Here is a 24,644-nt window from a genome sequence, read left to right on the forward strand (position 1 = left end):
GGTTGCACGCTCTATGGTAGGTCAAGTGTAGGGTGTGGAATGAGGTTAAAATAAATTAGAGCAGTGCGTGCTTTATTACATGTTATGACAGGTGCATTCACTTAAGTGCCAATGGGTCGGTGCGGTCCAGACATTTGATTCTCACAGTCCGGACCTGGCCAGCGGTCTGCCTATTGGGTTTGTCGGTTTGTCTGTTTTAGAGTATTTGCCAGAGCTGGAAGAAATCACAACTGAACAATTAATGTAAATGTGCACAAAGGTGTCTTTTTTGGTCACATTGTATCTTTTTCTGTTCCTTTTAAAAATGTTGTTCATCTTTGATTCATTACATTTCTGCTCAAAGCTAACATATCTATGCTTCGAGATTCTGACTGATCAGCTGAGTGTTTTTAACAGTTACTGTTGCTGAGACAGTGGCATGATGTTTGTTTACTGAGAATGCTAACGTGATTTCTAGTCTTTAAAACTTCATTGTGTTTTTATTCTTTTATTTTCTTTTAAAAAATACTCGCTAAACTGTCTAAAACTGATGTGTTGATGGAATTATGTGTGATTGTATAAATACGGGTTTAGAAACTTTCATATAAGTAAATGGACACAGCAGCAGGTTACCAGTGGTCTCTGCTGCAAACTGGAAGCCTTGGGTGCAACTGTCTAGCTGTTTAGGCTTTGTAAAGGTGTGTTTCAAAATGTGTTGCCTGGTCCTCTTTTCCAATGTTTTGGTGATTATGATGGCTCAACTTGTCCTGTAATGTACCTGGTGTCAGGGTTATGGGAGTTATGGATGTTTAGAAGGATGGGACAGCAGGACTTTGCACTGATGGTGGAATTGATTGATGAATCGTCTGATGTTGGGAAAGAAACACATTGGAGCCCAGCACTAATGAATGAGTGGTTTGTAGAAAGTGCATGAGATACTGGGACCTTGTATTGATGTTTGTGGAGAAGGGTGATAAGGGGATTGGGATCATACTTCTGCCATGATGATTGGATGCTTGGCAGGACAGAGGCACACTAGGAAATTGAGACTAGGGGCTTGGGAATGGAGTAGGTTGATGTTATGGGTTGAAGGATCAGAGGGTTGTGCCATGCCCTTTAAGGTGGAGAGGGAAGGTCCAGGACAAGGGAGTACTAGATGGAGTTTGGAATTTTGTTGATGGGGGGGGGTGTTATAAATCATATTATACAATTGAATTTTTAGACATATGCCTTGAATAAATTCTTCTTGAAGATATTTCCCTTCCTTTTGCAGACTTAGCCTTTTGGGAGTACGTCTGCTTCCTACACACTCTCCCTTCCATAGTTCAAACTTCACCATAAGTTCCCTCGACTCAGAGTGCTCCATTTTCTCATTCCTAGAGGAGGAGATTTATGATACGGATGGAAGTATTGAAGAGTATTTTGCATTTGACAGTAAAGAATGGTAAGTGTTCGTATAATGAAATTTACAAGGATATTAACTTTTGTGAACAATATGTTGTACACAGACCTACTATAACTTACAGCACAAAGCCCAGCACATTTTACCCTCACCTCCATTTCGCAGTAACTTGCTCACATAAAATGGTAAGATATACCAGATGGTGAGGAGATTGGGTTCAAGTGGAAAGTTAACTAGCATGAAGGCACTGACAGAGACCAAAAGTATAGACCCTGTCATTCAGGAAGGGAACTTAGGAGTATTTCTGATAATAAAGGAAGGCTCACAAGGGGCACCTAAACTTCCTTTGCAGGATCTGGAAGAGCCATTTGACAAATTAAAACAAATAATTTAAAATGCATTTAATTGGGTCCATTTAGTCCTTGCTGCTACAAACAACACTAATATCTCATGAGAAGTTATTGAGAAGGTAATATCTCAAGCTGTGGTATTCAATTGCCTCTATCAGTGTGGTAAAGGTACTTCTGCAGAGTTAATTAGGAAGGTGTTGTAGGATTTTGAGCCATTGTTGGGGGTATATTTTTTAATCTGGAAAGTGTGTGGTGGTGATTTTATGTGCCTATGGTCCTCTTAGTTTGCATATGTGGTGTTTTGGGAGGTTCTGTTGAAGAGCAAGTTGATATGATGCATCTTTTTCATTCTTACAAACATGCAACCCTGCTTTTCCAAACAGACGAGAAGGACACTTGCAGGGAGCAATGAAGTTATTTGCAATACAAATTACTCTTACATATCATTTTCATTCACTACCTTTTTACCTCATGGCTTGAGTCAGTGCTGGTGAACATTGTGAAGTCATGAACCTGGTGCCAATCAATCCACCTAGGTTCTTTGTGATGGGGGTAGGGGAGTTGTTGAGCTCTGAGAGTAGTTGGAGTCATACTCATCCAGATAAGCAGAGAGAATTCCATTGCATTTGTATGTGTTTTGCACCTGAAGGAAAGGTTTTGGTGAGTGAGGAGCCAAACCACTTGCCTCAGGAAGCCTGTCTATGTTTTGATCTGCAGCCACATTGTTATCTGCTGGTCCAGTTCAGTTTCAGTAAATGTGATCCTGAGCTTCATCACAGTGACTTTCTCATTCATGCAGTAATGAACTTGGTCATGAGTCCTAATGGCATTTAAAATGAAGGAATTCACTACTCCCTGCTGGAGTCCGTTTAGATAAACAGTGTTGTGCTACACCAAAGATGAAAAAATCGTTTTTTTTTTATATTGGAGTTAGTTCACTCTTTATATTTATTGTATCACAGCACTCCTCTGTAGAAAACATAGATTGTATCTCTTGGCAGTGTGAACTTGTAATTAGAAAATAAAGCATTAGTTAGACTATAATTAAGGAGCAGTTCTAGGAACATGAGTAAAAATAAAAACAAACAAAAAAAAATCACTATTTAAAGTTAGAAATTCCAGTGGTATATGTCAATGAAGTTAACTTTTCCTTCACATTTATTCCAGGAGCTAAATTGAGAGGTAACAAACAGAGTGATTGGAATGTTTCAGGATTCCTCATTGCCCACATTGATTTGGCTTTAGCCTGGATTTTTAATCTTTTAATCAACCTGATTTCAGCCTTAGAAATAAATGGACCCTGACTATTTTAATGTGTTTAAATTTTTAGAACTTTTAAAATAGTACAAAGAAACAAACGTACCCAGTTAACAAGAACTTCATACACCATATGTTGCTTGTAACTCCAGTTTGTAGTAATAACTCTTATCTTTTTTCAATATTCTGTTACCCATTTTAGTGCTGCTTCAGAATAGGTAGCATTGAGCAGGATAAAATACTTGTAGAATATAGCGTTATGTATTTTGGTTTCCTTCCTGGCTTTTTTTCTGGTTGAGAATGCTGTGTTCCTCAGGTGACACAAGTTTAAAAAAAAAAATACATGAGACCAACGTAGTTAACTGTAAAATGGGCGCATGAATCTTTATCCAATGGTAATTCTGCACTGCCGAGTCACCGGCATTTAGCCATTCACAATGAAATATGCCCTGGATCTGTGCTCAAAATCTGTGAGTCTATCACTTGTTGACAGCAGTAGATGCTAAACTCTGCTCCCATAGGGGATGGTCTACAAAATGCCTCCCATGGCATCCAAAAATGGACCCACTTTTGCTTGGAATCCTCAACAATATATTGGGGAATAGTTTCTCATATCCATCATACTTGCTTCAGGACCTGATTCTGCATTCAGCACTAGGCAAAGGGGAAAAGAGATTTTTAAAATTATTTTGCTTTAATTGGAAGTATTTAATTAATTAAATATATTTTTCAAAAAAATGCGTTCCAATCATCATCTTAGTTTAAAAATAGTACTTTAATTGATTACTTTAAGATATCTTAAATGTTTCTGAATGTCAGAAATCACAAAAAAAAAGAAAAATTAGAAGAAAAGGGTCTTTTTCAGTTTGGAGAAATGTAACTTGGGAGAACACCAAGGATTTGTTCTTGATCTTTTATTTATAAATATATTTATATACTGGATATGATCTGGAGGAGGGGGAAGTGTGTAAAACGTTCAGCACCTAGCTCAATATGAATAAATGTGAACCAGCTACTAAAATTTGAAACATAAGGGAGACTGCAAATGCTGGAAATCTTAATCAACACACACAAAATGGTGGAGGAACTCAGCAAGTCAGGTAGCATCTGTGGAGGGAAATAAACAGTTGATGTTTCCATTTTCAACACTTCATCATGTCAGGAAAGGAAGGGGACGGAAGCCAGATAAAGGTGGGGGCAGGGGAAGGTGTACAAGTTGGCAGATGGATGGGTGAGGTCAGGTGAGGGAGAAGGTGGATGATGGGAGGTGGTACATGGAAGAGGTAAAGGCCTGAAGAAGAAGAACTCTAATAGGAGGAATCTAAAATTTGAGTTAGTAACATCAATCCCAAAAACTGCAAGATTGTCCAGAGTAAACTGGCCCAACTTATTAATGGGTGGTCTGCAACACAGTACACTGTAAAGGGCAAAATCCACAGGTTGATAGGGTGGTTAGGAAGGTAAATGGCAAGCTTACCTTTATTAGTCAAGGCATTGAGTTCAGAAGTTAGGAAGAATGGTGCAGCTTTACGAAACACCAGTTAATCTGCATCTGGACTATTACATACAGTTCTGGTCACTACATTATACAGAAGAGGTTTACCAAAATGCTGCCTTGACTAGACGGCATGTACTATAACGAAAGGTTGGAGAAACTTTCTCTGCAGTGGTTGGGCTAAGGGGAGATCTGATAGAGGTTTAGAAGATAATGAGAGGCAAATATAGAGCAGTCTAACACCAGAGAGCATGCATTTCAGGTGAGGGGATAATTTCAAAGGAGATATGAGGACAAGTTTTTTTTTACACAGGGTGCTGCCTGGGATGGTGGTAAAGGTAGAAACATTAGGGACTTTCAGGAGATGTTTAGATAGGCACATGAATGTGAGAAGAATAGAAGGATATGGATATTGTGTAGGCAGAAGAGATTAGTTAGCCATTTGATTGGTAATTTAATTAGTTGGCACAAAATTGTGGGCTGAAGGATCTGTTCCTGTGCAGTACTGTTCTATGCTCTATGTTCACTTAATGTGGTATAGAATCAGTTTCTATCTGGTGAAGAGCAAAAGTTCTACTTTTCAAAGTAAGTCTTGGAATATAAAGAACAACGGGACAACAATGAAACCAAAATATGTAAGTGTTTGTAAGGAATAATGGAAATCATTATACAAAATGGTGCCATTATGTTCATCGAAGGAGAGTTGTCAGGGGTAATGCTGGCCTCTCAAACTGACTTAACTATTCCAAGTGTACGACAAAAACTTACTAATAACAATAACAAAAGGGACTTTATTTCAATCTAAATTGTACAGTCAGCTTAGTAAATTGTACCACTAAATGTCTTTTTCCAGAGAAAGGAATCCATAGCCATGTTAATATTATTGTGCTTCAATTACAGTATTAGTGAAGATGAGAGTTTAAAACAAAAGAAAGTTCAAGTTGCTCAGAGGAGAAATAAAAGGGGCATTCCTCCCATTTCTCCCCATGCCTGCCTTCAAGATGCTGTATCAGCGGAGATATTTAATGATATCTGGCGAGATGTGATTGATGTGTTGGAAGAGCTGATCAGGAAAAACTGGGAAAACAACCTTTCAGGTACTAGAGATCAAAGAAACCATTAAGCTGCTGTAACATCAAAGGAAACAACGCTGAGTTACTCTTTGGAAACTTGTAATTAAATTAGCTCATTTAATCCAAATGTTTTGTTAAATATATGGCTCAATTTATATTTACAGTCACCTGGGGTCTTTAGTGGGTATGCAATGTGTCCTAGGCATAGGTTTCCCAATTCACTGTGTTTTTCCCAGCAATGTACTTTTTAATTTAATGTTATCAAAACTGTTCAAGATTAAAGATTGCTTAATCTCAATTCCTGTACGCAAGTGTAAGGAAAACAAAATAATCACTACTCTGGATCCGATGCAGCATTAAAAAAAAATTCCCCCCCCCCCCCACAAAATATAAAGAACACAATAATAATGATAATATTAAAAATACAATGAATATAAATACATCAGGTAGCTTGTGTACAGACAACACACACAAAACGCTGGAGGAACTCAGCAGGCCAGGCAGCACGTACCCCTCATACAATCTCTTCTCCCTCCTGCCGTCTGGAAAAAGGCTCTGAAGCATTTGGGCTCTCACGACCAGACTATGTAACAGTTTCTTCCTCAAGCTATCAGACTCCTCAATACCCGAAGCCTGGACTGACACCTTGTCCTATTGTTCTGTTTATTATTTATTGTAATGCCTGCACTGTTTTTATGCACTTTACACAGTCCTGTGTAGGTCTGTAGTCTAGTGTAGCGCTCTCTGTTTTTTTTTACATAGTTCAGTCTAGTTTTTGTACTGTGTCATGTAACACCATGGTTTTGAAAAACGTTGTCTCATTTTTACTATGTACTGTACCAGCGGTTATGGTCAAAATGACAATAAAAGTGACTTGACTTGAGCATCTATGGAGCAGAGTATAGTTGACGTTTTGGGCTGAGACTCTTATAGACATTGATTGTATGCCCATAAAGTGATGCTAAACACAGGAGTATCTGTACATAAGGTGATTGATAAGAAATGATAAAGTAATAGTGGTTGGGTGTGTGGAGGGATGGATTAGTGGCTGGGGGTGTTAATCAGCCTTACTCCTTGGGGAAAGTAACTGATTTTGAGTCTGGTGGTCCTGGTGTGGATTCTATGTAGCCTCCTCCCTGATAAGGGTTGGACAAACAGTCCATGAGCAGGTGGGATCCTTCATGATGTTATTGGCCCTTTTCTGGCACATTTGTGCATTTATGTCCTTGATGGTAGGCAGGTTGGTGCCAATGATGCATTGGACAGTTTTGACTACTTTTCGTAGAGTCTTCAAAATGTATAGTTCAAAATGAAGCTATATAATTCCAGTATTATGAAGTAGATATGGACTAATTCTGCTGATTGTTAGTTATTGATAATTCAATCATTATTAGTTCATATTTACTTATTGTGTTGTCCTGGGCACAATGCTTTGCTCTGAAATAAGGTGCACAGAAGTTGCATTTTGCTGTCTTTCTCTCCAGTCAAATCTTTTTATTGCTATGAATCTCCTGTATTAGATCATAGACTAAACCAGCAACAGAAAGCAAAGCTCTCAATTTACACTCCCCGTTAATTAGCATGTCAGATCTTAATTATTGCTACCCAACTGGCACAGAAAATAAACTTTTAACAATTCTGATGTCTTATTTGTTGCCAGTGATCATCTTAAACCATGAATTAGATTTTATTCTGAATTCTTAAGAATCCTTAATATACTTAAGAATCAATTGATGACATTAAAATGGGTGGTTAAGGTGGATTTTAAAGTGTTCTTGCAAAAAAATATTTATAGCTGTGACTATATACTATACTTCATACATTTGGATGGTTGTATTAACCTCATTTTAGGAATGTCTTTTCCATAATTAAATTGAAGCTATAGTTAAAATTTAACACTTTGCCTTGCTGATGGTGTTATGCCTTGAATAATGGTTGCATTTCTTCTTTCTTTGTACACTGGCTGCAGGAGAGGCAAAGCAAACAGCAAGCATGCAAAGTGCAATAATGAGCAAAATGCCTCATATCAATGACTCACGAATCAATTTAAACTATAGTGTTCCACCATCGAGAGGCTCTGAAACACGATTCTTGGCCCTAGGCAGCTCCTCCTTCCACTCTCAGGTACATTGTAGAGCATATTATGATTCTCTTGTAGCTGTGTGCCTTGCATATTATTAAACTATCTTTTAAGTTGCATATAAATGATTGACAAATTTTTACTGGTAATAGGAATCACGTATCTAATATTGGTTTTGCTGGCCTTGTAGCTCTGTGATTTGTCTTTGTGTGCCTCAGTTAGGAAAGCGAGTAATTGGTCGCCTTCTCACTCCTGATCCTAACTAAAGAAGCTTGCTTGACTGTCAGTAAGTTACTAGCGGAGTACAAGAAGGACGTTTTGAGTCCCTCACTTGCTTACCATCAGAGCAGATATAATACATCCAAGTCTGCTGAACGCACAAAGTCAGTGGAAAATAGAAGAGGATTTGAAGAGAATGGAAGGTTATTTTCTTTAGAGGTTGGTGGCGGGAGTGGGGGGGGGAGAGACAGAATTGCCCAATGTATGTATTGCATGCAGTTTGGATCTTTGTAGCCAAAGGATGATAGACAGAGGCACTGCAATAAAGTTTCAGAAGATTGATTCTTGGAATGAGGGCTTGTTCAATGAGGAGATTGTCAGGCCAGTAGTGATGAAATTTAGAAAAACAAGTTTCTGAGGAAGTTTGATAGGTTAGCTGTAGCTAATTGTATTCTCTTTTTTAGGGAATCTAGGTGTAGTCACAGGATTGGGGTTAAAGTAATTTAAAAGTTATTTGAGAAACTGAAGGTTTATTATAGGTCTTCCTTGTTAAGTGGGCAATTTTATAGTTAAAAGTTACGCACACCCTACATGTTTCCTTAAAGCTTGATCTAGAAATAAGTAGACTAATCTGTTTATCTGACCAGTATCTGCTTTTTAAAATGGGGAGTTTCAAACATCCGAATTGAAATGATTAACTTTTTTAAAAAGGGTAGGTGTCCTATGAACCCATTTTATATTTACCAACAATGGTTTGGGCTGTTATTAAAATCTAATGAAATAATAACTAAGGATATAAAAACAGAAGTGGAACAACAGTGTTGCTAGGGTATTGAATGTCTACGTTTTAAAGCACTTTGGAAAGAAAAATATCAGAAGAAGAAAGCATTACTGCTAAGATATCTGTAAGTGTGCTTTCCAGTAACTGGAGATGTGTTTGTATGTATACACAAATGGGATTAAGACAAAAAATTGTTGAGGTTTTGCTTATTGAGAAACAGAGCAGAAGCATAATAACTGTAAGTACTGAAGGAAAGTGAAATAATGGAAACTGAAGTGGAATCATTTCCATTTCAAAGGCAATATTCTTTGATGGAAAGGTACTAAAATCACAATTAAAAATCAATGTGATTTAAAAGCATAAGAGAACTAAAGACAAATAAAATCTGGTCACCCTGCAAGATATAGTAGAAAGGATTGGCTTCTACCTTTAACAAAACAATTCAACCAACTAAGCATGATATTAGGCAATATTCTGAAGATTTCTAAAATGGTTGCAACATAGATGAGGCAAATGTCTGATCCATGTATTCAGGCCAATGTCAACTGACTGACTCACTGCTTCAGTAATCAGCAGATCATGGCAGAGAAGAGAGATAGTTTTGGGTGTGAAGAAAAGCAGGGAATGGTGAGGGATTAGCATACAACATTTTTATCAAAGACATTTTTAAAAAAACAATTAAAAAGATCTTTGACTTGAGCTGAATAAAGGCTATCAGAGCAGGCCAAGGTTAGCATCAGATGAGGCATGGTTTCTCCTTGTGATCTGCTGTGTTTGCTGGGACAGCCTTAGTAATAAAGAACTGGAGGGCTTGTGGGGCAATGAAAAGTAAATGCAACCTTAGGACGATGGACTAGATCATTCTGTGTCCTCTCACTTCTAAGCTTGGATTTGATTTGATTTCTGTTAACAATATTCTCAAGCAGAAAACAATACAAAAACAAAGGAGGAAAACACCTTTCTTCTAAATAGAACCAGAATTCTATTTTCTAAATGCTTAAGGAAAACAGCAGACAAAAAAAAACAAAGAATAACAATAAACTGAATTACCAATTAAGGAACAGATGATGAAACATTCTAAAGTGATTCGATATTTTAAAGTGGATGATTAGCTACATTTTGTTATTACATTTAATATAATTTTTGACAACTGCAATCCTGTTCTCCTGCTAAAATTGGGGTATTAATAAACTGATAAGTAAGTGGTAGTCACATTGACGTTAACTAGAAAATGTTGTCATGTCTTCGAGGCTCATCGCATGGCAAACACTTACCGTAATGATTTAAATGGTGTCATGACCATTCAAGCCAAACCACTTCAGCAGAGACATACAGGATTACCTGAAAAAGCACAGTAAGTTCAAAGTACATTTATTATCAAAGTATGTATGCATTATACAAACCTTTGAGATTTGTTTCCTTAGTAGTGGAACAGGACAAAATGCTGGCAGAAGACTTTATTTGTGACATGAGATAGCATCATTGAGTAATTACTCTTTCTAAACCTTAATAAATATTTTTTACAGTTTATGCTGTTCCATGACTGAGAAGGCAGATTGTAAATCACTACCCTCATGACTCTTTATATATATATATATATAAAATCCATAGTTTGAATCAGGAGATATGTGAATGGAAAGAAAGCAGCAATTTTGTCTTAATTTCTATTACTTCCTGTATTTCTTCAACCTCTGAACTTTGCTCATCAATGTACCTTACCTTAGAATCCATTCCATGTACCAATTTTCTAACAAACTTGTAAAAACAGAGCAGAAAAGGTTATTTTACTTGTCTCTGTGGAGTACAGAGGGAATTTTTCTTGTATATTAAATTGATATATGTATATATGTGTGTGTGTAGATTTTTTTTTCTTGTTGGAGGTTTTGGCTAATTCTTCAAAAGAATCATGCAAAAATATGGGTCTTAACACATCATAATAGTGCTGCATGTTGATAAATTAGCAACAGCTTAATGGTTTAATTCTGAATGTAGGTGAGAGATTTAAAGGCTGGTGTTCAATGGAATGGAAAAAGCTGTCCATCAGAAAAAACTAAGATACTAACTTCCATTAAAATCTTCAAGGAAACAACAGTCAGTTTGAAAATAAAAGTCAAATTAGTTTGCATATTTAACAATGTGCTTACAGTAATTGGCTTCAGATTTCACAAAAATGTGTAGATTATTAGTTCAAAATTAGTTATGAAATAATAATTTGGATCTTGGAATTGTAATTCCTTCATTATTTTGTTAGATGCTTTATCACTTCCAAACACATTAATGAAATTATATTTAAGCATGAAGTTAACTAAAAGAAATAATTAGAGGAGATCTATTCTTCATTCCTGGGGTGCAATGTGTGGTCTTGGTGCAACAGTGTAGATTATTGGCAAGAGTGACTTAATATGAGACCTGAAATAATCCAAAGAAAGAACGTCAGAGGTAAGTGAACAAAATGGAAAATTAAAATACTGTAGATGGGGAAAATTTAAATGGAAATGGCAAATACTGAAATACACAACAATTCTGTTTGGGGGAAGGGGTAATGTTTTTGTACAAATGGGGTATTTTTGGATAATATAAATTTTAATTTCTCATAGTGATATTCTTGCCTTAATTTTTTTCCACACTTTTGATTTTCTTTAACATCCTCCTAGATACATACTTCAGGGTGCTGCTTTAGCCGGTCAATCTTTTCCCATGGCAGACACTGAAATTACATTGTATTCAATAAAATTGCAATGTAGCCCTATTTCCAGTGGTTTGCCAGAGGGACCAGCCATTTTAACTGATTGAAAAAATATCCAGCCCCTGTTAAATTCTGGATGCATTGTTGTGTGCATCCATTAAAAGAGCTGAGTTCCTTTCATTCATATACAGTTTATCAGATTCAAATAAAATAGCTAGTATGCACATTTCAATGTGGATGCAACTAAATGCACATTGCATTGAGCCCAATAATCAACTCTGTATGATAAATAAATCACACAAAATGCTGGAGGAACTCAGCAGGATAGGCAGCATCAGCCAGCATATGCAGATTTTCTCTTGTTTGTGATAAATAAATCATGTGGAGTGATGTTAATTAACATGAACTTTGTTATTCTGACTGACAATGTAACCCTGTCATGTTAATTTTTGCAGCATTTTTAAGATGATGCCACTCTGTTGAACGTAGGTTATAAGGATTGTAGTTTTAGTGAAAGGAGAATGTAGTTATTATAGGCCATGGTGATAATGGAAACATCCTTGAATATCTATGCCACATTTTGCTAGTGGATTAAAATGAGAAAATCTTGCAAGCTAATAATTCAAGAAAAAGTCTTGAGAAATAGAACATAATATGGCACTGGGCAATGAAGAGTATTTGAGTCTTTCATAAACTTGAGAACAGAGATTAATTAAAGAAAGTATTTCCCATAGAATATGCCAGGGAGGTCTTTCAAAGAATCCTCAAGGAGCTTGCACAACAGGCAATGAAAGTTAGTTTGTAGGTGAAATAAACAAGGAACATGGATATTTATATCATAACTTTATTATGAGAGGCTTTGAATATAGGAATAAGGAAATCTTGTATCTGTGTGGAGCCTTGATTGAGTCCATGCCTGGAGTATTGTGTACTTGATGTATTTACCACGGGGGTTCCGTATAAAGGTTTCATGAAGATTGTTCCAGGGATGATGGGTTTACTAAATGATGAGAGACAGAGCAGACTGGGATTGAGTACTTTAGAGTTTAGAAGAATGAGAATGGATTTCATTAGAACTTACAGAATTTTAAAAGGGCTTGACTGAGTGGACACAGCGAGGAGACTGTTCTCTCTGGCTGAGGAGACTGAAACCATGAGTGAATACCTAAGAATGAAGATTAGGCTGGTTGGAAGTGAGATGAAGAGAAATTCCTTCAGCTTCAGGTCTTTGGACTTCTCCATTTTGGAGGGTTGCAAAGACTCTGTCACAATGGAGAATGATAGATTTTCAGATGTTAAGAGAACCAAGGGATATAGAAATGGAGCTGGAGTAGGTCAGCCATGCTCTTGATGAATGGTGGAGCAGGACTGACGGGTCAGATGGCTGCTGCTGCTCCTGTTTCATATGCTCCATGTTCTTTGTAACTTGGCCCGCAGGAGATGAATTATATGATTCCATTCTCTTATTAATTAGATTTGTACCTGTCCAATAGCTTTAAATGATGTATGTAATTTGACTCCTGCTTCTCACCATTTCTGCTTTTTAGTAAATACTTCAATTTATCTTTCTAAAGTCTACAGTTGTCTATGTTAGATGCCCTCTGCTGTAATTTTACCCATTCAGTCTATCTGTATCGCTTTGCAATATCCTGATTTTTGTCTGCACTGTTCCTTCTTAAAATACCGCTGGGTTCAGGAGAGGCTGCAGAAAAGATAATAAGGTTCTTAAAGTGGTAAATTAGAAGGTGAAAAGGGGCAAAAGTTCACCTGGATTGAAGGGATACACCTGATAGTTTCTTATTACGGATTTTCCTCTGAAGGGAGTTGACTAGGATCACATGTCAAACGTGATCTGCAATTTTTTTTTTTGTTTCCATTTAAAGGTGCGACCAAGATGAAAAGCAGCTAAGTACAGGCTCCAGTATTTTGTCTACCACAAGAAATCGCATGGGACGGACAACAGAGCACAGCGTTCTCTCAGCATCTCGCATTATTCAGGCATCTTCAAGAAAGACAGTGACGCAAAGAAAGCTACCATCACTCAGTTCAGAACTGCTGAAGCTGAAAGCCTCCAATGTCAACAGTGATGAGATTCTCAGGGGAACTAAATTGTGAGTGGCAGCTGGAGAATGTCATGGAAACTCTGGGTGGTTGAGTTTATAGTGAGACAGAATTGATTACTATTTGTGGTGCTGTAACGGTGTGCTACACACAGCACTGAAATAACGACACGCAGTCGGTGAGTTGCAGTTGCAAAAGAGATTTATTCAAACTTCGCGGCCTCGCTTTAAAGCCTTCCTGATCCCGCCCTCCCCGGGCGGGAATGCTGTAGGGGGCGGGTATTCACAGTCCCGTCCCGCACGCGGGCTTTTCCCCTTGCTGGTGAAGCAGACTTGGTGCCCTCTTTGGGACCGGCCTCAATGCCGGTGCGTGCCACTTTGTGAGCCGGTTCGAGTGCGCTGGGAAGTGGGTCACCACAGTGCCGTGGTGGCATAGTGGTTAGCTCGATGTTTTTACAGCTCAGGGCATTCTGGAGTTTGGAGTTCAATTCCAGCGCTGTTCTGTAAGGAGCCTCTGCATGTGGAATGTGTGGGTTTTCTCTGGCCCTCCAGTTTCCTTCCACAGTCCAAAGATGCACTGGGTAGGTTAATTGGTCATTGTAAATTGTCCTGTGATTAGGTTAGGGTTAATTGGGTTTGTCAGGGGTTGCTAGCGCAGCATGCCTTGAAGGATCTGCTCTGTGCTCTATTACCAAATAAATAAAATACTATTAATTTCATATGCATAGAAAGAATATTTATTTATATAACATCACATCCCATCTATAAGGCTACATATAAGATATATTTTGGTAGCACCCAATGTGCACTCTGTTAGGTCTTGCATATCCTTGATAAATTATTCTGTAGAACTATGGTTCATGTTGAAATACTGGTCAGAGCATAAGGAAGCAGTTCATTTACTGGGCAGGCAGACTGGGCCTTGCCTTAACACGCCATGTGAATAATGGCACTCCTCAGATTTCTGGAATGTCAGCTATGAATATGTAATCAAGTTCTGCACCGGCTGATTTAAGCTCACTGCTCAACCAATTTCGCTTCCAAATCCACAATGTATTTGTAACTTTATAATTGTGTTAGTATCAATTCAATTAGTGATCTGAATTTTACAGATGGGGTTCTTACCAACAGAAAGTAATAGTGACAACTATCATCCACTTGTGGACAGTTAAACACGGAAGCCAGGAAGCTGCTGTCAGCTTCTTCAGAACATTGCAGTTCTTTACAAAAGGAATCAGAATAGATATCTTCTTTATTATGAACTTGTTCATTTCCCACTATCCCACTCTAATTACTAATGAGGGAAATACTAAGTAAGTACTATATACTGTAACTCTCATAAATACTGAATTTTAATGGAATACCAAGTCATAATTTAATGCTGAACAATCTCTCTTGCACTGAGAAACATTTTTTTCAGGAGTAGAATCCTATCCCAGGTTATTTTAAAAATGGATGTTTATTTCAAAGTGTTTATTATTGATACAGCTTAATGTGGATAAAAATGGGGTATTGACTTGGATTCTAAAAACAGAAAGACAGATTATTGTTATCTGAATGGTGGTAGATTAGGGGCGGTGAGGGGAGACGGTGGGGAAGGAAGCTGCAGTGAGACCTAGATGCCCTGATACAAGTGTTCAGGTTGAGCAGGCTAGGAAATCGTATGGTGTGTTAATCATGAGATGATGAGAGGCATTGACCGTGTGGATAGCCAGAGGCTTTTTCCAGGGCTGAAATGGCTAACACACAGAGTGGTGAGTGCGTGGAATGTACTGCCAGCGATGGTGGTAGAGGTGGCTGCAATAGGATCTTTTAAGAAACTCTTAGATAGGTACATGGAGCTTAGAAAAATAGAGGGCCATGCAGCAGGGAAATTCTCGGCAGTTTATAGAGTAGTTTACATGGTTGGCACAACTTTGTAGGCTGAAAGGCCTGGAATGTGCTGTAGATTTCTTTGTTCTGTGTTATCATCACAAAATATTTGAGTATTGGAGTAAAGGTGGCTGGAGTAAAGGTGAGACCCTACCTGGAATTTTGGTTTATTTATAAGAGGGGGGATGTTTACCTGATGGCAACAAAGCTTCACTAGATGGATTCCTGGGGTGGCAGAGCCAATGTGTGAGGAAATGCAGGGCAGATTAGGCCTATAATCACTGGAATTTAGAACAGTGAAAGGGAATATCAAGTCAAGTTAAGTTTATTGTCATTTTGACCATAAACTGCTGGTACAGTACACAGTAAAAACGAAACAACGTTCCTCCGGGACCCTGGTACTACATGAAACAACACAAAAAACTAGACAATGTGAGACAGCACAAGGCTACATTAGACTATGTAAAACAACATAAAAAATGCCCTAGACTGCAGACCTGCACAGGACTACATAAAGTGCACAAAACAGTGCAGGGCAGTACAATAATTAATAAACAAGCCAATAGGCACAGTAGAGGACAAATTTCAATATAATAATAAATGATGTAGATGTCAGTCTAGACTCTTGAGTATTGAGGAATCTGATGGCTTGGAGGAAGAAACTGTTGCACAGTCTGGTCGTGAGAGCCCGAATGCTTCAGTACCTAATATCATACCTTTAAAATTCTAATAAGACTATGGAGACTAGCTACAGAGAGGATCTTTCTGATGTTTTGAGATACAGGGATTTTAGCTTTGAGATGCTTGGAATGCCATTCAAAACCAAGATTGAGTGAATATTTTTCAGCTTGGGGTGGTGTGGAATTCTCTACCACAGAAGGAACCAGAGGCTAAGTCATTAAATATATTCATGAAGAAGCCAGATACATTTTTTAATACCAAAGGGGTCAAAGGGAAGAAGATGTCAGCAGAGTACTGAAGTAGATGATCAGCCATGATTGTATTGAATGGTAGAGTGGGTCTGAAGGTCTGAAGGGCTGAATGGCCTACTTATTTTATATCTTTTCTAAGAAAGCAAATTTGAAACAGCAATAGATCTGTGAGTGTGGTAAAGATAATTCAGATCTGTTCCACCAGGGTAAGTAAAATCCCTGTGGTTTTGTCTTCCAAATGACCAAAAAGAATTTGAATGAGTTTTTCAGGGAGATTCATCAGCCATATTTGTCAACAAATGTTAAATTTACCCTTCTGTAACTTTAGAATTTTCCATAAAATGCCTCTCAGTCTATGACCTATCTGTTTGTTTGAAAATACCGTTATCAGCTGTAAAGTAGTATAGTGATGTGAAATTGTTAATTTAATCTCCTTTAGCATAGTGAAATTAACACACAAACATCAAATTAGTGAAGAGCCACAAATATTCTAAAGTAAAGCTAAACTTTAACCATATAACTGTGAAATAAAATGTCAAATACTTCATATTTCACATTTCTTATCTTAATGAGTTATATTGTAATGAGTTATATTTGAGAAAGCAGTTTGAATACTTTTATGAATTTGGTTCATAGGAAATGTTATACAAATATTCAGATAAATTTAATAATTATGGTAGTGACCAAAAGCTGTACTGGACACGTTGAAACTTACAAGTGCACAATCTCATGAAATTAACTTCCATTTCCCACTCAAAATCTCAGAACTGAAGGATATGACTCAGTGTCATAGTCCTCAGCACTCACTTCCTAAAACTGCTGATTATTATGCAAGAGCCACTGGGCATATTAATATATTTTTTCCACTTCCTCCACAGTACCAATGCTTCTACAACTTGTAAGAGTTCTCAGTATGTTGAAGCGATTGCAAAGGTCCACAGTGGAGCAAGGCATCAGATATATCAGCATTTTACACTAAAGAGGTAAGAAAAAAATATCAGATTATACCTTTACTGAGTGCTTAATTTGATAAGCAGACCTTAGCTAAATTATCATCAATTAACATGTACCTTTGATGGAAAGATTTGGAAGAGGAGATTGGTTTGAAGTAAAGAACAACTCATCACTCTTTTGTCTATACAATACTATTTTCACTTTATGATTCCCCTTTTGTACTAAGCTACTGTAAAGTTCATCCACTGTGGGTAGTGTTGTGCACATTGTATTTCAGAGTACTATTTGATGAATTGTTGACCAGTATATGAATACATTTTAGATGCTGTATATAAATATAAGCATTTATTTCATTTGGGGCTGACCAGTCCATAATAGCAGGGAAACACAAGTGGATGATACTAAACCTGTTTTGCTGTCACCTTTGAGATCTCCTTCAGTATGCACTTTAATCGGTGCAATATCTTTTTTTTTAAAATAATGTGCTCCTTAGTTGTAATGTGCATGGTTTACTTTTATATAGTAGTAGTTTCTCGAAGTCCAAGGAAGACGGATGTGTTGCACAGTCAACGTCTGTGGGCACGCATATGACTTCTGAGGCCGAAGTCCACCTCCTCCTGTTGGTTTGCTGCTCTCCCATCGCTGTAGGACTTTTTAGGAGAGAAAGAAGATGAAGATGCACAACACAAGGACCTGTGCATGGAAGATATTATAGTGAAAAAGCCTTAGCACGGAGATAGTCCCACTCTCTCGGCCTTGGAGGTCAGGATCCATTGGCACGAAGATCGTTACACATGGTGGCCTCTTCGGCTGCAGGAGATGCCGGACAATGGATTGATGAAATCCTCCCTATTGACCGCCTACAGGACTCTGGCTCCGGATTTCTTCTCAGGGTTTACTCCCATAGCCTTTCCCATGATTGAGTGTGGCCACAAGGCAGCGGAGGTTTTAAAATCAGAGTTTTCCTTCTCCTAGGTGGGCAGTCGACCAGGACTAATGAGCCCCTCCTGCCCGAAGCATCTGGTTTTGAGGCGCCAGAGACCTGCCTTTGCTCCTTCTCTTGTTGGTAGGAACAGTTTCAACATGTGAAGGCTGGGAGCTGGAATTGGTTGACAGAGGCTATTTGAGATGCAAGCCATGTGGAAGCACTTTATAGGTAGTGAGAGCTTATCCTCATTACCACCTCTGGCTATGTCAACCTTGGAATATACTTTTATATATTTAATTACAAATACCATAGTTCAACTTCCTTCCAAATATTGTCCAGATTGATTGCAATTATTTTCTTTCCCCCTAACTTCAACACAATGGGTCCATTGGCTCATAGCCCACACATCTATCCACCTGTGTTTCTTCTTCTTTAGGCTATTCCCCCCTCCCCCTGCCAATGCTCTGTCTGCCCATCAAACCCCATCTCACATGGTTTCACCTATCACCAACCAGCTGATATCTTTACCTCTTTATACTGGCTATCTTCCCTCTGTACAGATGTTGCATGGCCCACAGAGCACTTCCAACAGTTTTGCTTTTGTTCCCTTCCTCGGCTATTCCATATTGGTTTCAATTGTGAATTTGACAAATTGCATAGTATTTCTAAATCCAGGCTATTTACCTGAACCATGATCTCAGCATCTTCCTTCCCAAGAGAAGGAATTTGTAGAATGCCACCAAGATGGCTTTTTAGAGCATCTTGTAGTTGAGCCCACTAGGGTAAAGACAATTCTTGATTGGGTGTTGTTTAAAGAACCAGATTTAATTAGGGAGCTTAAGGCAAAGGAACCTTTAGAAGGTGGTCATCATAATATGATAGAATTCAGATCTGAGAGGGGAAGCTAAAATCAGAGGTATCAGTATTACAAAGGAGAAAAGGCAACTACAGACATGAGAGAGGAGCTGGTCGAAGTTGATTGGAAGCGGACACTATTGGGGATGACAGCAAATGAGCAATGTCTGAAGTTCTGGGAGCAATTTGGAAGGCACCGGATAAATTCACCCCAAAGAACAGCATGTATTGTAAAGGGAGGAAGAGCAGCCGTGGCTGACAAGGACAAAGACAGTATAAAACAAAAAGAGAGTGCATATAACAGAGCAAAAATTAGCTGGAAGCTAGTGGATTGTGAGGCTTTCAAAAAACAACAAAAGGCAGCTAAAAAGCAATGGGAGAAAAGATGAAATACAAAAATATTTTAGCCAATCATATAAAAGAAGATACCAAAATTTTTACAGATGTGTAAAGAGTAAAAGAGATGCAAAAGTGGATATCAGACCACTAGAAAATGATGCTGGACAGGTATTAATGGGGGACAAAAGAAATGGTGGTTGAACCAAATAAGTATTTTGTGTCATTCTTCACTGTGGAAGACACTAGTAGTATGTCAGAAATTCAAGAGTGTCAGCAGGCAGAAATGAGTGTAGTTGCTATTACTAAGGAGAAGATGTTTGGAAAGCTGAAGGGTATGAAGGTAGATAAGTCACCTGGAGCAGATGGATTACACAGCTGGGTTCTGGAAGAGGTAGATGAAGAGATTGTGGAGTGTTCTTTCAAGAATCACTAGATTGTGGAATGGTTCCAGAGGACTGGAAATTTGCAAATGTCACTGCACTCTTTAAGAAGGGAGGCAAGTATCTGGGAGTACAGTTAGACGAGAAGCTAGACTGGACTGCCAACACAGATGCCTTGTGCAGGAAGGCACAGAGTCGACTGTACTTCCTTAGAAGGTTGGTGTCATTCAATGTCTGTAGTGAGATGCTGAAGATGTTCTATAGGTCAGTTGTGGAGAGCGCCCTCTTCTTTGTGGTGGCGTGTTGGGGAGGAAGCATTAAGAAGAGGGACGCCTCTCGTCTTAATAAGCTGGTAAGGAAGGCGGGCTCTGTCGTGGGCAAAGTACTGGAGAGTTTAACATCGGTAGCTGAGCGAACGGTCAATTATGGAAAACTCTGAACATTCTCTACATAGCACCATCCAGAGACAGAGAAGCAGTTTCAGCGACAGGTTACTATCGATGCAATGCTCCTCAGACAGGATGAAGAGGTCAATACTCCCCAATGCCATTAGGCTTTACAATTCAACCGCCAGGACTTAAGAACTTTTTAAAAGCTATTATTAATGCTTTTTGAGAGAGTGATTTAGATGCATATCATATTTTTTACTGAGTTAAGTATTGTATGTTATTAGTTTTGCTACAACAAGTGTATGGGACATTGGAAAAAAGTTGAATTTCCCCATGGGGATGAATAAAGTATCTATCTATCTATCTAACAGAAATTTATTGGCCAGCTAAGAGGTTGTGAAGATGTTGGAGTTCATTAATAAGGATGAGGGTTCAGGGCACTTGGTGTCACATGATAAAATAGGCCGAAGTTAGCATGGTTTCCTTAAGGGGAAATCTTACCTGACAAATCTTTTGGAATTATTTGAAGAAATAACAGGATAGATACAGGAGAGTCTGTGGATGTTGTTCACATGTCTTTTCAGAAGACTTCTGACTAGACCTTTTAAGGTGCCAAGCATGAGGCAGTTAAACAAATTATGAGCATAAGGCATAGGAGCTGAATTAGGCCATTCAGCCCATTCTCCATTTATTAGCCCATTTACTACCCCTCACCCCATTCTCCTGCCTTCTCTCTGTAACCTATGACACCCTGGTCAGTCAAGAGTCTATCAACTTCCACCTTAAATATACCTAATGATTTTTGTCCGCACAATGGTATTAAGAACCCATGGTTTTACAGGTAAGATACTAGCATGGATAGAAGATTAGCTGACTGTTAGGAGGCAAAGAATGGGAATAAAGGGGTCTTTTCTGGTTGGCTGCCAGGGACTAGTAGTATTCTGCATGGGTCTGCATTGGGACTGCTTCTTTTCGTGTCAATGATTTAGATGATGAATCGATGCCTTTGTGGCCAAGTTTGGTGATGATACAAAGATAGGTGGAGGGGCAGGTAGTGTTGAGCAAGCATGGAGTTTGCAGAAGGACTTGGATAAATGGGAGAATGGATAAAGAAGTGGCAGAAGGAGTATAGTGTAGGGAAGTGTATGGTTATACACTTTTGGAGAAAGACTATTTCATAAATGGGAGCAAATTCAGAAATTAGTTGTGCAGTTTGCAGAAGATGTGTTTGTCTTTCAGAAGTGAGTTATTAATCTGCTTTGCTTGCAATATTTTAATTGTAAATATTCCAGGCTACAATCTTTTAATTGCAATATAGGCATTTATTGCTGTACTTTTGATCATTGTAATAAGCTGCACAAAATTAGACTCCACTATGTGGCAATATACAATATAATTTGTATTGCAATTGGCTTTTTTCATTGTAGACATTTTTTTATTGCACTGCATTTGATTTGGCATTAACCAGTTTCATGAACCTGATTTTAATTGTTGCAGCATTTTTTATCAACAGAGATTTGCTAAAAAAGATTTCTGATTCTCATTTGTTAAGACACACTGGATTAGACCAACTCACCTCTCCATCACAAGCGACTCGTCATAACCAGCTGCCACCCATTAATTCTGAGTCAGCAGAAATGCACCTTCCTCTGCCTGGATCAGTACCACAATTGGTAAGGTGGAAAGCTTCCATAGTTTCATATTAATTAAACTTGATGGCTTGTTACCAATTACAAATACTGCTTTAAAGTGCCATAGAGTGTTTAAACTCTCATAACAAAAAATAGCAAATATTGGAAACCTGAAACAAAAACAAAAATATTCAAGATGGGTAGCAACCATGGAGAGAGAAATGTGTTTGATGGGTATATTTTCTAAGTTTTGATGCAAGTCCATCAAACTGGAAAGTTAACAGTTATCTTCCCCAAAGATGCTGCAAGGAATGCTGAGTATTTCCAGTATTTTCACATTAAGCTGTTGCTGGGAGCTTATAATTTAACTTAAGCTGCTGAGTGCAAGGTTAAGTTGGATAAAATTCCCCATTTTATCATGCTCATGACTCATCATCTCTCAAAGCACTGTTTTCTGTGATGCCTCTCAACAATTTATTTAGGCGTAGACGTAGTAAATTATCTTTAAGTTGGAATAGGTGGGTTATCTTGTGAGGAAAAGGTGCATGGGTGACGCTTCGAACCATTGGAGCTTGGAAGAAGTGAGTTGATTGACATATGTATGATCTTGAGGGGGCTTGACTGGACTATGGAAAGGATGTTTCCTTTTGTGAGGGAATCTAGAACAAGGAGTCAATGTTTTAAAAGTAAAGCTTTACCCGTTTAAGACAGGTAAGGCGGAATTATTTATTTGTATTTGTATTATTTAGCGAGACAGTGCAGAGCAGACCCTTCTAGACCTTTGAGCCACACCTCTCCAGCATCCTCCAACAACCCTGATTAACCCTAACCCAATCATGGGACATTTACAATGACCAATTAACTTACCTGGTACGAATATGGACTGCGGGAAGAAACCGGAACACCCGGGCAAAACCCATGTGGTCCATGGTTGTGTGGGGGGGGGGGGGGAACATACAGGAACTCCTTACAGACAGAATTAAACTCTTGAGTTCCGATGCCCTGAGCTGTAATAGTGTCATGTCAACAGCTACGCTACTACCTGGGTACCCATTTTGTCAGAGGGTTGTGAGTCTTTGGAACATGCTTTCTCAAAGGTTGTTGGAAATGGGTGGATAAATTGATTTTTTAAAAAAATGAATAGATTCAAATCAGAGAAGTTATATCAAATACATAATGCAAAAAACGTACAAACAACAAAAGGGATATATACTGTCAAAGTAATATAAATGTAATATTAGGCTATTGTGTATAAACAAAGAACCACAACTCCTCTTGGCAATTCATACAAAAACAAAGGACTGGAAATTTTTATAATAAAGAGAAAAAAACCCCACTAAACTAACCTAAAACAAAAAAAAGAGACTGGGCAGTCCATTTGAGGATAAAATTAGAAAAGAAAAAAAAGAAAACATCCTTCTGGTCAGCTCTGAACCTTTGCGGAGAAAGAGGGAACAAAAGAAAAAAAGATTTTACCAAAAAAAAATAAAGAAAGAGAAGAAGAAATTAAATCATATGAAAATATTGAATAAAAGGTCGCCAGGTTTGCTGAAAATTAAAAGGTGTGTCAAATGTCCGGCTTCTAATTTAAACAGGACATGATGGAGGAAAGCCAAAGAAAAACAGTAGGTGGATTAGAATCTTTCCAGTGTAACAAAATAGCTCTCCTAGCCAATAAAGTTGAAAAGGCTATCACAAAAAATACTGAAAATGAAATGAGATTCCTAATAAGCAAGGGGTGAAAGGTTACTGGAGTTAGGCATGTTTGCAGTGGCAGTCAAATCAGCCATGATCTCAATGAATGTTGGAACACATTTGAGGGGACAAGTAGACTTCGGTTATTTCTAATTTTTATGTTTCATTACCAAGTAAATTCAGATCACTATATTTGTGAAGAATAATTAGTAAAGACTTTAATAATAACTTTATATTCTTTTCAAAGAACTTTAGAACCAACAAAGTAATATTGAATGAGCTATTGCAATGTAGGAAATAAAGCAGCTAAAATTGTGCAAACAAGAGTAAATAAGCTATTTTAAGTAGTCTTAAATGATGAATAATTATTGGCTAGGACATTGAATAATATCCTTTTAAAATTGATCTTCTGTGTCCTACTATGAGACCTCATGGGTCCCTGTTTTATTGTGTCATCCAAAAGATAGTATTTCTGATAGCTGCGCACCACTGGTATGGCACTGCATTCTGAATCTAGAATTTTGCATCTAAGTCCCTTGAGCAGTACTTGAACCCCTTATTTTTAAGAATGATTGTAGACAATTATGTCATTCTCTACTCAAGCAATTGAAGTAATGATTGCCTCTGAATGTTTCTATTATTAAAATTTCTTAACCACTACTATGGCCAGATTGTTTACTTCTACAAATGTTAGATAATTTTTGAAATTAGCTTTTAGAAAACTGCACAGTAACTGTATTCTATCACAGAGAGGAAGATTTTTGCACAGCCGAGTGTCAAGCGCAGTTGGGGAAGGAACAGGACGGCGACCTCTCAGGGAACGACTGTTTGCTTTGGATACCTCTTCAAGGCCGAACACAACTCACACATTTAGGGTATTGTTTTTAACAAGGAAATAAGTAGCCTACTAAGCTATCTAAGTTGCCATTGCATAATCGAGGATGAATATTTAATATAAGGCAAATAGATGTTAAATTGATCAAGGAGACTTGAAGATGGGGGAAATATCGTAAAGACAAGAAGAATGTCTTTTAACCAGTTTGCATAATGGAAAAAATTGCAGTACTTTATACAAACCCATGCAATAAAGAAAGCCAAACTTACATTTTATATCAACTTTTGTGGCCAACCTTTAAAAAGATAATCACTATTATAATATAAGTAAAGTGCTATTCAAATTTCACATGTTAAGACAATATGATAACAAGCTAATGTTAGTGATGTTAGTTAAGGGATAAGTATTTGCCAGGACACCAGAGTCCTCAAAATCGTGCTGCTGGGATTTTA

General features: G+C 37.9%; 1 protein-coding gene across 3 annotated transcripts in view; it reads left to right on the top strand.

Annotated features, from left to right (window-relative positions):
- The window catches only part of fam149a (family with sequence similarity 149 member A), a 93,825-nt gene that overhangs the window by 58,091 nt on the left and 11,090 nt on the right, over window positions 1-24,644 (top strand). For 2 of the 3 annotated variants that reach the window (XM_073064537.1, XM_073064539.1), the window contains exons 6-13: window positions 1,253-1,423; window positions 5,384-5,580; window positions 7,526-7,680; window positions 9,887-9,990; window positions 13,206-13,433; window positions 17,065-17,169; window positions 21,545-21,704; window positions 24,107-24,232. In XM_073064537.1, the coding sequence (XP_072920638.1) occupies window positions 1,253-1,423; window positions 5,384-5,580; window positions 7,526-7,680; window positions 9,887-9,990; window positions 13,206-13,433; window positions 17,065-17,169; window positions 21,545-21,704; window positions 24,107-24,232 (1,246 nt within the window). The remainder of the gene's footprint in view (window positions 1-1,252; window positions 1,424-5,383; window positions 5,581-7,525; window positions 7,681-9,886; window positions 9,991-13,205; window positions 13,434-17,064; window positions 17,170-21,544; window positions 21,705-24,106; window positions 24,233-24,644) is intronic. The other variant, XM_073064538.1, reaches the window with a different exon arrangement.

This window comes from Hemitrygon akajei, chromosome 13 (assembly GCF_048418815.1).
Source record: "Hemitrygon akajei chromosome 13, sHemAka1.3, whole genome shotgun sequence".
NCBI classification, from domain to species: Eukaryota; Metazoa; Chordata; class Chondrichthyes; order Myliobatiformes; family Dasyatidae; genus Hemitrygon; species Hemitrygon akajei.